The sequence below is a fragment of the Schistocerca gregaria genome, chromosome 8 (genome assembly GCF_023897955.1).
Source record: "Schistocerca gregaria isolate iqSchGreg1 chromosome 8, iqSchGreg1.2, whole genome shotgun sequence".
Classification (NCBI taxonomy): Eukaryota; Metazoa; Arthropoda; class Insecta; order Orthoptera; family Acrididae; genus Schistocerca; species Schistocerca gregaria.
In genome coordinates this window covers 339,967,364-339,980,405 of record NC_064927.1, presented here as the reverse complement: position 1 = coordinate 339,980,405, position 13,042 = coordinate 339,967,364, and the positions used below count along the sequence as shown (strand labels likewise).

At 41.3% G+C, this 13,042-nt stretch overlaps 1 protein-coding gene across 3 annotated transcripts in view; it reads right to left on the bottom strand.

Moving 5' to 3' along the window:
• Positions 1-13,042, bottom strand: part of LOC126284013 (lysosome membrane protein 2-like) — a 395,168-nt gene that overhangs the window by 25,148 nt on the left and 356,978 nt on the right. For all 3 annotated transcript variants that reach the window (XM_049982556.1, XM_049982555.1, XM_049982557.1), the window contains exon 8: positions 8,233-8,371. In XM_049982556.1, the coding sequence (XP_049838513.1) occupies positions 8,233-8,371 (139 nt within the window). The remainder of the gene's footprint in view (positions 1-8,232; positions 8,372-13,042) is intronic.

Below are 13,042 nucleotides of genomic sequence, written 5' to 3'. Positions count from 1 at the left end.
CAAGACACAATCCATACCTTCTCTGCGTGATTGTGATGTAGATAGTATGAACGACAGTGCTGCTAAAGCGAAGTTACTAAATACAGCCGTTCAAAATTCCTTCACGAAAGACGACGTTGTGAATATTCCACAATCAGAATCAAGAACAGCTGCAAACGTAACTTAGAAGTAGATATCCTCTGAGTGGTGAAGCATCTTAAATCAGTCAACAAAAGCACGTCTTTCGGTTAAGACTGTATACCAATTAGGTTCCTTTCAGAGTATGCTGATGAGATAGCTCCGTAGTCAACAATCATATACAATCTGACTCCAGACGAAAGACAGGGAAGTTGCATAGGGCATACCAATACACAAAAAAACACAGGAGTAATCCACTAAATTACAGGCCAATATCAATGCCGATATGCTGCAGGAGTTTTGGACATATGTTGTGTTCCAACATTATGTTTTAACTCGAAGTCACTCTATTGACAAACAATCAACACGGATTTAGAAAACATCGTTCTTGTGAAACACAACTAGCTCTTTACTCAAACTAAGTATCGAGTGCTATTGACAAGGGACTTCAAATTGATTCTGAATATCTGCATATCCGGAAGGCTTGTGGCACTGTACCACACAAGCAGCTTGTAGTGAAACTGCATGACTAATGGATATCTTCTCAGTTATGTGATTGGATTCGTGATTTCCTGTCAGTTCGTAGTAAATGACAAAGTCATTGAGTAAACCTGAAGTCATTTCTGGCGTTTCCAAAGTTAGTGTTATAGGCCCTTTTATGTTCCTTATCTATAGTCTATAAACGATTTAGTAGACAACACGAGGAGCCGCCTTAGCTGGTTTGCAGTTGATGCTGTCGTTTATCGTGAAGTAAATTCTTCGGAAAATCACACAAATTGCAGAACTATTTCTAAAAGACATCTGTATGCTGCGAAAATTGGCATTTGACTGTATATAATGAAAATTTGAGGTGATCCACATGAGTGCTGGAATGAATCCATTGAACTTTGGTTTCACAATGAAAAAGCCAAATTTAAGGAGTTTAAATTGATCTAAATAGCTACGAATTTTAATTGCGAACGCTTTAAATTGGGAACAACACACAGAAATCTTTTAGGGAGGCGAACCGAAGACCGCGTTTTATTGGCGGAACACTTAGAAGATGCAACAGACCTACTAAAGAGACTGCCTACACTACGCTTGTCCAGCCTCTTCTGGAGTACTGTAGTGCGATATAGGATCCTTAGAAGATAGGATTAACTGTGTATATGGAGAAAGTTTTACCCTTTGTTTCATGACATAAGAAAAAAATTACTTTTTAACATTTTACTTGCAGAATTTATGATATTGTGGCCTCAAATGACGGTAGGATTATTTGTAAAAATTTTATTTTTAACAACTTTTTTCTCTCGTGGTACTCAGAAGTACAGTCAGACTCCATGGACAGAATCACAACATGCGCAGAAAAATGCTCCAATTTTTATAACTTGTACTTTATTCCACATAAATATTAAATATTTACATTAGAAAATTAATTAACAGAAATATATTTCTGAATTTTTTCAAATTTCGCATAAATTTATTCTAGAGCAACTTCACAATACATAGTAACATAGCTATACATTTTTGACAGTATATACATATCACATATTTAGTGATACCTCATGAAATTATAGGAAACAGTTCTTTTTCTCATTGCAGCACAAATACACTTTACATGTACTACATTGTGAATGTGGTCCTTACTGAATTTTATTTTTCGCACGCATTTCGCATCGTCCTCTTTTACAACTGAACACTACAAAATGGTTCCCTCGGTTGCCAAGACGTACATCCTTCGAAACAGAAAAGTTATCCTTCCTTCTATTTGGGATTGTTATTTCATCTTTACCAGAGTTTCTCTTTTTGAGATTTGGCACTTGCTGTTCATTCATAAGCCCTAGTGCCACAGCACGCCTGAATTCCAGCAGTGGCAGTGCCCCATGTAAATCACTGAAAATGACGTCAGCATTGACAAAAGCAATTTCTATTGCTCCCCAGAAGAGACGGTGCCACCATTTCTTTGATCGCTTGTCAAGACCATAAGTTGAACGTACTCTGTCTGCATGATCCACACCACCCATGTTTTCATTGTAATCACATACAATAAATGGACATGGTATAGTCATACTAGTTACATCTTTCTGTTTTCTTGCCACTACTCTCTGTTCAGTGCCATGGAAGTTTGACGCAAAATACACTACTATATTTTCCTTCCATTGAAATACTGTTAGGTCGAAAGATGACACACTGTGATTTGATTTAGACATTTTTCTTTAGGTAAATTCCCTGGCAAACCTTTCCTGTTTGTTCTAATTGTTCCACAGGCAAATGTATTCACCGATTTCTGTGTGAGAAAAAGTGGCCAGAAGAACTAGTGAGAGGTAACGCATTGTTGCTACAATAAAGTGTTCGCACAACCTGGCGGACTTGTTAGTACCGTCTTATATTTTCCACTTTATCTCATTCACTTGTAACGTAATGCTTCGAACTATTATAAAAAACCAAAGAAGGTAAGTACGTACAATGGAAAATTCGGCGGAAGTTTCAATAAATTGCGCACAAATTCAGGCAACACCATGGAAACAAGCACATACAATCTCCTGTTTTCACAGCAGCGCGCGAAAAATAATTTCAAGCTCTGACCGCCAGAGAGGTCTATGTATTGCACAATAACATCTATGAAACAGTGGAGCAGAGCTACTGTTATGTACCGACAGGCACGAAACTGCACACGAGAAAATAATGAGTGTCAAAACTTACTGGTACTTTTAAGTACAGTCAGGCAACAAAGGGTTAAGGAAGAGCAGCACGTTTTGTATTATCCCCGAAATATCGGAGTGTCACGGACGTGATACAGGATTTGGGATGTGCATGGCGTTTTTCGTTGCGGCGAAATCTTCTCACGAAATTTAAATCAGCAGCTTTGTTCTCTGAATGCGAAAATATTTTGTTGACGCCGACCTACATAAAGAAAAACGACCATCATAATTAAAAAAACGTGAAGTAAGAGTTTTCACGGAAAGTTATAGGTACTCCTATGTCCCGCGCGCTGTTCGTGATTGGAATCTGAGTATTATTGGCAACGTGGTTCGATGAACCGTCTGCAGGCACTTAAGTGTGATTTACAGAGTATCCGTGTATATATAGATGTAGCCTAGAATGAATCTTGCGAAATGTAAACTCGGCACGATTACTGTCTGCAGAGGAAAGACAGGGGATGCAGAGCCATCTCTGAGTGGCATCTAATCGCCGATGACCGTGACAAATGAATCGCAGCTACTACAGCCCTTCTGTATCCACGTATTATATCCTGGTACCACTGAACACAGTCCTAGAGGATATTGTATTTTTATTTTCTAGTATAACATTAAACTCCGAGTACATACATGATGGGCTACAGGGACATTTTACTGCTGATATGACATCTAATGCACCAATATGGTCGAAAGATTGACAGGTCGAGACAGCTGGTACCTCGCTCTCTCAGATCAAAAGACATGTTTTCTGAGTTTTCCTGTCTAAGGTTATCTTAAAGAGAAATCTGCAGCACTTTTGTTGAAACGTTACAAAAACTTGAGCGAATTGCACATCGTTGTCAAAATTACTAGTAGATCAAAGAACGTTCGAAAGAATGCTTAATTTCAGCAGAGATTAGTACAGTACGGCCTCCGAATGTGAGGGCAACAACTGAACAATTTCTCTCAGCAGTACGATTGGACAGTGATTTGTAATATGTAACGTGTTGAAGAAGTATTGTATTTCTTCTTGATTTATGGCTTCTATGAAATTTGAGCAATTACATGGGAACTGGTCAAAGTTTACGTCTCGAGTACCTTTGTGTTGTACACCGTCCAGTCACATTTATGTGAGCGCCGCCTGTCTTCGACATCAACTTATAATAACCAGTCACAGACGGGAGGTAGTACCCCTTGCGAGCTAGCATGCCAAAGATGATTGGGCTTATTTGTGGTTCCTCTTCGTCGAAATGTCTTGGCTCAAAGTCGTCTAGAGGTTGAACTACACGTGTCGCATTACACGCTCGAAGTTAGACCCTTGTGACCCTTTGGTTAAATTGTCTGGTTGATGGCAAGTTTGCGATATTGTATGAAGTTAATATGAAATGTAACAACAGTAATAGTAATATCGGGTACTAAATTACCGAGCCATTCATGGTGTAGGCCACACAGTTCCGATTTGGTTGGAATAATGTTTATTCGGAAAGCAAACTAATGGTGAACGTGGTCATATTTAGAATTACTGTTACACTCGAGCGCATATCCATTTCATACAGTTCGATCATTCACAATCTCTTCGCGAAATACAAGTTCGATACTCCACCTCGTTAACTATGCGAAAAGTTGGAGTTCACACCAGGCGAGCGGCTGTTCACTGCTTAAAGACTAAATGCCATGGTATCACACAACGCGAAATTTTCTAAGTCGTTTTCACTTCCTAGCTACCTAAAATCCGACCGTCCGCTTTTGTGTCTCCAGCCGAAACGTAACCTAACCTAACGGTGTCTCCACCAGCACTGTCCGTCCCCAGCCGCATTTCCCGCGTGATTAACATCGTTGCTCAACTGACTAGGGCAGTTCCATTGCCTGAAGTCGTCCATCTGTTTGGCTACAGCTTATTCTACATTATTTTACATTTTAACGTATTTAAATAATCAAAGCTTGACCACTTTCACGTTCTACGTAAAGTGACAGTAATATACATTGTATAATAAAAGATAAATTCTTTTACATAAAACCAATACAATTTCCTTCTTAACTTTGAATGTCACGGCCAGTAACCTTGCACCAATGTCCTTTCTGCCAAGCAAAGAACAAAAGTAACTATTATGTACTAAACTTTACAGCAAATATTCTGTTACACAATGATTCAATAAGGTGTCATGCTGTCCTTGTTCAATGTGTTTTGTGTGGGGGAAATGATACGATTCTTGAATGATATTTTCACTCTGCAGCGGAGTGTGCGCTGATATGAAACTTCCTGGCAGATTAAAACTGTGTGTCCGACCGAGGTTCGAACTCGGGACCTTTGCCTTTCGCGGGCAAGTGCTCTACCATCTGAGCTACCGAAGCAAGACTCTCGCCCGGTACTCACAGCTTTACTTCTGCCAGTATCCGTCTCCTACCTCCCAAACTTTACAGAAGCTCTCCTGCGAACCAGGAGCAGCAGGTTACGTGATGAAAGTGGGCACGGCATCATTGAGAATTGTCCTCGCAGTGGCAGGCCTCGTACCTGCTCACACTCCGACAATGTGCAGGGAGCTAACGAATTGTCACGCTACGTTGGGATAGGGGAAGGAAGTATTGGAAGATGGTGACTCCCTTGTGCACGCTGCCCAACGGTGGCTTCAACATGTTGGTCCAGAATGTTACCGTGCGTGTATACTGACGCTGGTTCCAAGATGACATAAGGCAGTTGAGAGGGATGGAAAGTATCTGGAGAAATGAAAATACTGTTCCTAAAGGATGTATCTACACGCTGTAAAACTTTCAAACATGTAGAGTAAAAGATTAAAAAAATAGTGTGCACTTCTTTTGGAGTGACCCTCATATATGTAATGTCGATCGTTAAGATCGACCAAGGCGTTCATATTTTAGCTTTCAGGTCTTCGTCACGAAACTTTTTAATTTCACTTCAACAGTAAATTCTGAACTATTATAGATATGATCAATATTCCAGTTTTATTGGGATATCCATGAAATTTTATGGAGGATGGCAGATTAAAATTACTGTGGCTTGATCCCTTGCATTACTACAGAATTAAATAGTTTTCATAAATGTTTCCCTTTATGGGCGATCTTAGGCCCGTAATATTTAACACTGGTACGTCCCTTGGCCACAAACGGCTTCTACTGGGTTCCCCTATGACGTAGGTTTTCGTCTGTCTAACTTGCACACTGAAGCCCAGGTCTCAATAGACGCCTGTGAGTTTCCCCATCTCGTGGAGAATCTGTTCCCTTTGTGGGACACGATCTCATCAACAGGGTTAGTTTCACAATTCCTGAAGGCTGACTCTTTCGGACACACATTTGAACGTGGGCGAAGTGCTCGTTAACTCTCATCCTAGCAGTGGAGGGTACATAAAGCATGTCGGGTAGGACGCGGGAAACAGTGCTGTCGTTGTCGTTATGCGGAATTAGATCTATGTGCGTGTCGTTCCAAAGGGCGTGATCATTAGCTTTCAGGGCAAGGGTGGATGGATTTGCCAAACTGTCGTTACGCTTAAAGTATATACTATGTAACAAAACGGCGCTATCCAAAACTGGAGCGAGGCATCTGTGTTGTACCACATGACAAGGGTGGACGACAACTGCAGAGAAGTGGTTGGAGGAGCAGACGAGTGATGACTGAGCAGCTGCCTGCCTTGAACCAAGGGGCTAGCAACAGTGTCTCCTACTCCCGGGCCTCACCAGCAGGTGCCTGGTCCATGCACCCATGCTGTCTGCTGTTCATCAGTGTACGCCAGTACCTCAACAGACCGTCTACTGACTGTCAGGTGGCCGTTGGCGTGCGCATCGTGAAATGTCAAAGTAACTATCGTCGGAAAGGGTATAGGATGGAGGAGGGAGCATTATGATCCGTGTAATATCTTTGTGGCACTTCCTGGGTGACCTCGTCAAGCTGGAAGGCACAACTGACAGACCACGTCCAACCTTAAATGCAGTTGGTTTTTGCTCGGCATGATACATCTACCGGCAGGACATTACTGTGTCACCGAGCTCGCATTGTACCTCCGTGGTTCGAAGAGCACCAGAATGAGTTCACCATGCTCCAGTGGCCACCAAATTCCCCGGAATTAAATCCAATCTATAAACTGTGGGACCACGTCCATCGGGCTACTCGCACCATGGATCCTCAGCATGCCTATCGATGCTTTCCGAAACCTCAGCTACTCTTTTCCTGCACGCTTGGCAACATTCCACTCTGGAAAAGGTGGTTATTCACGCTTTTGACAGATGATCACAATGTAACTGTGCAGCGTATTATCGTATACCTATTAATTATGATTCACCCTGTAAACATGGTCTGCCTCCTAAATGACCTCTTGTGCCGCGTAGGCCATAAACAGGTCCTTTTCATTTTCCAAAATACGTGTTGTTGTCGTCCAGTACCCAACAAAATTATCGAAGTTCGATGGATAAGAGAATTGGGTCTATTTTTGTTATGTGGACATTAGCAAATATCACCAAATCTTTGCCATTTACGGGCGAATATGATATCATCCGCCTGTTTTCGATGATTGCAGATCCAAAAGGGAAAAAAGCACCTTTCAGCCTACTGCTGCGTGTTCTACCACGAAATTATCAGGGGGGAGTAATTTCAGTAGTCGAATTCACTGCAGTGACTTATATCCATTCAAATCCTCAAACAATGTTGCCAGCTAAAAGCTACGTGCGATCTTAACGTTTATGTACTGATACCCAGTACTTTTTCTTAACGTTAGCTGAAGAACGTTCAGTTTGTGTTTCGTCTGCCATGGAGATGCAAGCAAGTCCTATAAAGCACACTTTTCCCTTTTGCTGTATTGAACTGGCGACCTAGAAACGATAGAGAGGCTTCATCCCTGCGTTAGTCCTCAGTGGTTCACAATCCCACAATAGGGCACAGCAGTCCACCCACCCGCTCCACAACGAATACAGGGTTATTGTGCTGTTCGGCCACCGGTGGACACCAAACCCCCCTCCCCCACCACCCTAGAAACGTCTCATACCAGGCGAGTGTAAGCCCAGAGGTTTGCTTGGTACAGTGATGGTGGTGTACGCGTATGTGGAAACTGTGCTTTCGCAGCAATCGCCGACACAGTGTAACTGAGGCGGAATAAGTGGAAACCAGCCCGCATTCGCCCTTGTAGATGGAAAACCGCCTTAAAAACCATCCAGACTGGCCGACACACCGGACCTCGACACTAATTCGCCAGGCGGATTCTTGCCAGGGGCCGGCAGGCCTTCTCGCTCGGCAAGCAGGGCGTTAGACCGCCCGTCTAGCCGGGCTAGGATACTTTTCCCTTAGTAACCGTTAGATCTAAACCGTGTTTGGCTTATCCAAAATTTAGTTCAAACCACGTATATAGTGAAATATGAGTGTGTGTTCCGTTATCTGCCATTAAAACTGCGTTACGTATCATTAAACAAGACTATGACTGTGTTAGTTTTGGAGATAATGGCATTGAATCCTCACCATTCTTGCAGTAGGAGCTGTCCATCAAGGCATAGGGAAGACAACCGTCCTTTTCTGAGCAAAAGCAGTCTTCCTCGCCTTTCGCCAGACGCTTTGGGTCCTGTGGCACGAAGCGCAGGCCGGGAATACCGTTCATTACCTGTGGAAATCAAGTACCATGGTGAAACTCCAGTACATTTTCATAGAGTCAACTAGAAACAATGGTATTGGTTAAGTATCTTGAGAAGTATTTCAAAATGATTGCTGATGCAATTTAACTGTTTCAAAGCCAGATACTAGATGTCGCTTCACAAAAGTGACAGTAGGGCATCTACTGCGAAAAGGACTTTTGCCGGATTTATTGTTAAGTTATACTAGTTTATTGATCAGTTCTGAATAGCAAAAAATTTAAATAAAATAAATGTACTGCTTGTTTTGTAACAGATTTGACTGGACACTAGAAATGTCCTGCTATGTCGAAGTTTTTTCTGCAAAACGACAACCATTCTTCAGTTGGGAACGATGATCATTTGAGTACTTCCATTTAAGATTAAACTGCTTCTGCGTTTCCAGGAAAGGCTAATCAGCTAGATTTCGAGTAAGAGATCTAGATGTATAATGTGTCTTCCTTCGAAACCTGTTCATAATTATCTGTCATTCACCTTGCTGCATTTACTTCCGATGGTCATGTACAATACCTAATTCATTGCTTCTGTTATTTCAAGATTTAAATGAAATTATTTGTGGAACGGTTACGTGCAGTACTATCAGCGCAAGAGAAATCGCTTTGAGTAAGTTTTAAGTCAACGATTAATACACTGAAGGGCATTCAGAAGCTTCTTTCGATAAAAGTGTACACAAAGTAGTTAAGAACTCTAGATTGCGTTTAATGTGTACCGTTAACAGGTGCTGTTTCAGCCCCATTGACCAATGTTTACGTGGCAATCCGATGTCCCATCTGTTTCTAATCACTATTTTCAACAGACGTCGGTTATTCCGTAATAATTTTAATTGTAAATATTGACAAATAGCAATCTAGTTTCGTGAGTAATCTAGATACGATGAAGCAAGTATACAGCGTTGATCTATTTGAAAACGATAATTATTTATTCCTGTTGACTGAAAGTCTGAAGTTATGCGCTCTTTCGAGAGTATTAACCCTTTACAGCCCATATTTTACTTCGCGTGAGAAAAAACATGTGAACAGTACTTTTGACTGAAGTCCTTCTAAGAACACATTAAACAATTTCAAATTTTTTTAATTAGTGCATTTTTTCTGTATGGTCCATGCGGATCAAATACTCATTCTGTTGTTGCTGCTGCTGCCATCTAGTGACCTAATCAACGCACTAGAATGCAGTGGTGCCACGTGGAAACAGGTTTTCGTAGATATTGCAGAAATATCTAAAAACTGTAATGGGCCCAAGTAGACCATCGGACAGGACACCGGAAGGATTGACAGATTGATAGCTCTTTCTTGATTCGGTGGGTGGTGGTGCATGGCCGTTCTTAGTTGGTGTCTGTGTTTGGAAGACGCTGATATCCGACAGAAAACCCGATTTCCACGAGATGTCAATGTTTCCGCAGTTGTTAAAGGGGAGGTGTGGGCCATTAGCGTGGCAACCATGTTTCTTTTTGTGGAGCCAGATAAAGCGCTGACGAATCCAACACCAATACACCCCGCAGAGCAGTTGGTTTGACCGTTTGGCTGAAATTGCAGCCACTATTCTGGGCGTGTTAGTCATTAGCATGCAGTTGCCTTTAATACATTAATATAAATGGACGATGTTTACACCAACAGCTCTAAAACTACACTTACCTCAAGGTAGCCTGAACACCGTCTCTGGAACTCATTAGCATTAGCATCAGCACCTTCACTGAAACTGTTGATCTGTGAAATTTTTGGCACGAAACATGTTTTTTGTCGTCTCTAAAAAATGTATATACATATAATTTTAGCACTGCAAAGGTAAATTTCAGTTAGCTTTCACCAAGTTGGCGCATCAACCATTATACACTATCGTGTTCACACCACCTCTTCCTTACCCTAGTGTCAATTGCCAAGTATGTTACTATGGATCTTTGATTAAACGGAACGAGTTGACAGGTGTGGAATTACCACAAATACAAGAAGTCGGACCTCGCCGTCAATCTAGAACTGTCCAATCAAATTCATCTCAGTGAAGTTTTTGATGAATCGGCAAATGGACGACGGGACAAAGTGAAATATTAATGATGTGTTTTACTATAAAATAACGTTTACTCCTGCCAGCTGCCTTGTTCTTTTATTTGCTACACTATGCGTTTCGGGATATTATTCCCGTTTTCAAGTGTGTTTTTCATTTATTGTGTCAGTTATATGTGAGGTTTTCGGGGTGTGTGTGTGTGTGGGGGGGGGGGGGTACTACATTAATTTGTTATTTTTATTTCTAATATATTAAAGACGTTCCTTTTGTAATTTATGATTGACCTTTATACACAGTTAATGGCGAATTTGGAAATAAACTTTACTTCCGGTTTACTTGTCACCCACTTACGCAGAAATACATGTTCATTAAACATCACTCACTCAATCTGCAATGCACAACGTACGCTGAAAACAGCCAATGAACAGTAATCAAATTTCACAAAGATATTTTGCACGTAGTCAATGGAGGACGATATAGATCGTCCACCGAGTATGTACAGTATTCTTGGGGCAGAGGGTAATTTCTAGGTAATGATTTGTGTTCTAAATTTTTCTGCTATGGATGTTTCTCCAGTTCTTTCGACAGATCCATTTTGTGACATTTGTTGGTCTGTGGAGTAGTTTGACAATCCACTTTACGCTTCCAAATGGGTGTATGTATGTTGATATTGCTGATATGTGTAGGCTCCAATGCACCTTGTGTAACTGGTATGGTAATATCTCCCTGTTTATCCGATGTCGAACACGGAGCATTGCAGGCATATCATTTTTATTTCTTCCGGAATTTGAATGTAGGATATTATTACACTTCACATTACGTACGATGGATGTTAATCATGTAATTCAGCATCTTTTTCTCCTTGGCCAGTTTCAGGCGAAAACACGGAATTTGTTACGGGACATCAAGGAACACTCCTGCTTCCTTTGCTATACTTCCATGAAGTTCAGATAGGTGACAGTGTGTACGTAGCCTTCAAAATGGTGTTTTCCAAGGAAAGAGCTGTCAGTTTTTGACGGAAAATTGGTGCATCCTATGTATTCGTACGTGCTTGCAGAATATCTGTGGAGACCTAGCAGTGAACAAAAGCACGATGAGTCGTTGGCCAAAGCGTCTGTCATGACTGCATAAAGGTCGCACAAAACCTCTCTGATCTCCCGTCAGCCGGCCGCTGCATGCAGCTGTGAATCTTGCAATGATGGAACGTGCGGACGTTCATTCGAAGCGATCGACGGATCACAACCGAAGAGCTCGCTACTCAACTGGACGTTTGCACACGCGAGAGCAGCTCAGAAAACATACTTCACTGGTCTGTTCTTCCTCATCTACCTCATCCACCCCACAGCCCGATTCTCGCACTTCCGGTTCCATATGTTCGGTCCAAGTAAGTGTGCATTTCGCGGAAAGCAGCACGTGGATGACGCGGAGTCCATCGATGCAACAAGACTTTGGCTCCGATGATACCATTTGGGCAGACAGGCCGCCCCAGTAAGGTGGTGTAAGGCCATTGCAGTGAAATCCTGAAGAAAACCAACCTACTTACAGAAAAAATGATGTGTAATTACTTATTGAACGCCCTCTTATTTCTTTGTGATTTACTTTGTTGGACTGGGTGCTGTTGTGTCGTGCTCATCATCATTCATCCCCATTACGGTCGGAGGAAGGCAACTGCCTACCACCTCCATTATACCTTGCCTAGTGCGGCGGTGCGGGTCTCCCGCATCGTCCCCCTGCGCTGTGTCAAGAAGCATGGGACTTCATTTCCATTTGTATTGGATGTAGAGATTCTAGTAGAATAATTCTCTGCAGATCTATTGGGCCATACCTGTTGAGTATATGCAAAGTATCTATGTGGGAGTTTGTTATTGTACGATTGTCGTTTTCAGCGTGTTTCTGCGTAAGTAGTCAACGAAGAAACGGTAAGTACAGTATTTTCCAAATTCGTCCTTAACAACGAAGTTTGTGATCTACCTTTCTTATTGTACAATTGATAATGTTGTTGGTTGTAATAAAGAAAATAAATTGAGGAAGAGCAGATTACAACTGATTGATGAGCGGAAAAAAACTGTGAAATTCATTTAATCGTTCCGTCGTTAGTAGAATGCTGTGTGGCCGTTAAATTACAATTAAAAAATTCATCGTCAGTGTTGTCTTCGGAAAAAGAAAATGATCAATGGCATCACCGTATTAAGACGGCCGACTCGATTCCCGTTCTCCAACATTAACTGCTAGAAAAATATTTACAAAAAACGAGTTAGGACAAGGAAATGTTTAAAATGATAAATAAGAGCTTTAGGCACCTCAACATTTTTTAATCGCCCTATAATGTAGAACACACAATGAAACCACTTACTGCCTAGCATTCAGTCAGGAGCAGCGCCAAAAAGGACAGAGCAGAAGATGCTGCCACTCCAGGATTTGTTTTTGAACAAAATACAACTGAATCTCTATCTCAGAATTATATATATATATATATATATATATATATATATATATATATATATATATATATATATATTTCATGTCATTCCTGTATTTGGGAAGGTGTCAGTCGTTCTCCGAATATTTTACGAGGGTCATTCATTAATTAAAGAGAGAAATTTGTGTGGAGACAAAAAGCGTTTATTTTTACAAAACAATACTAC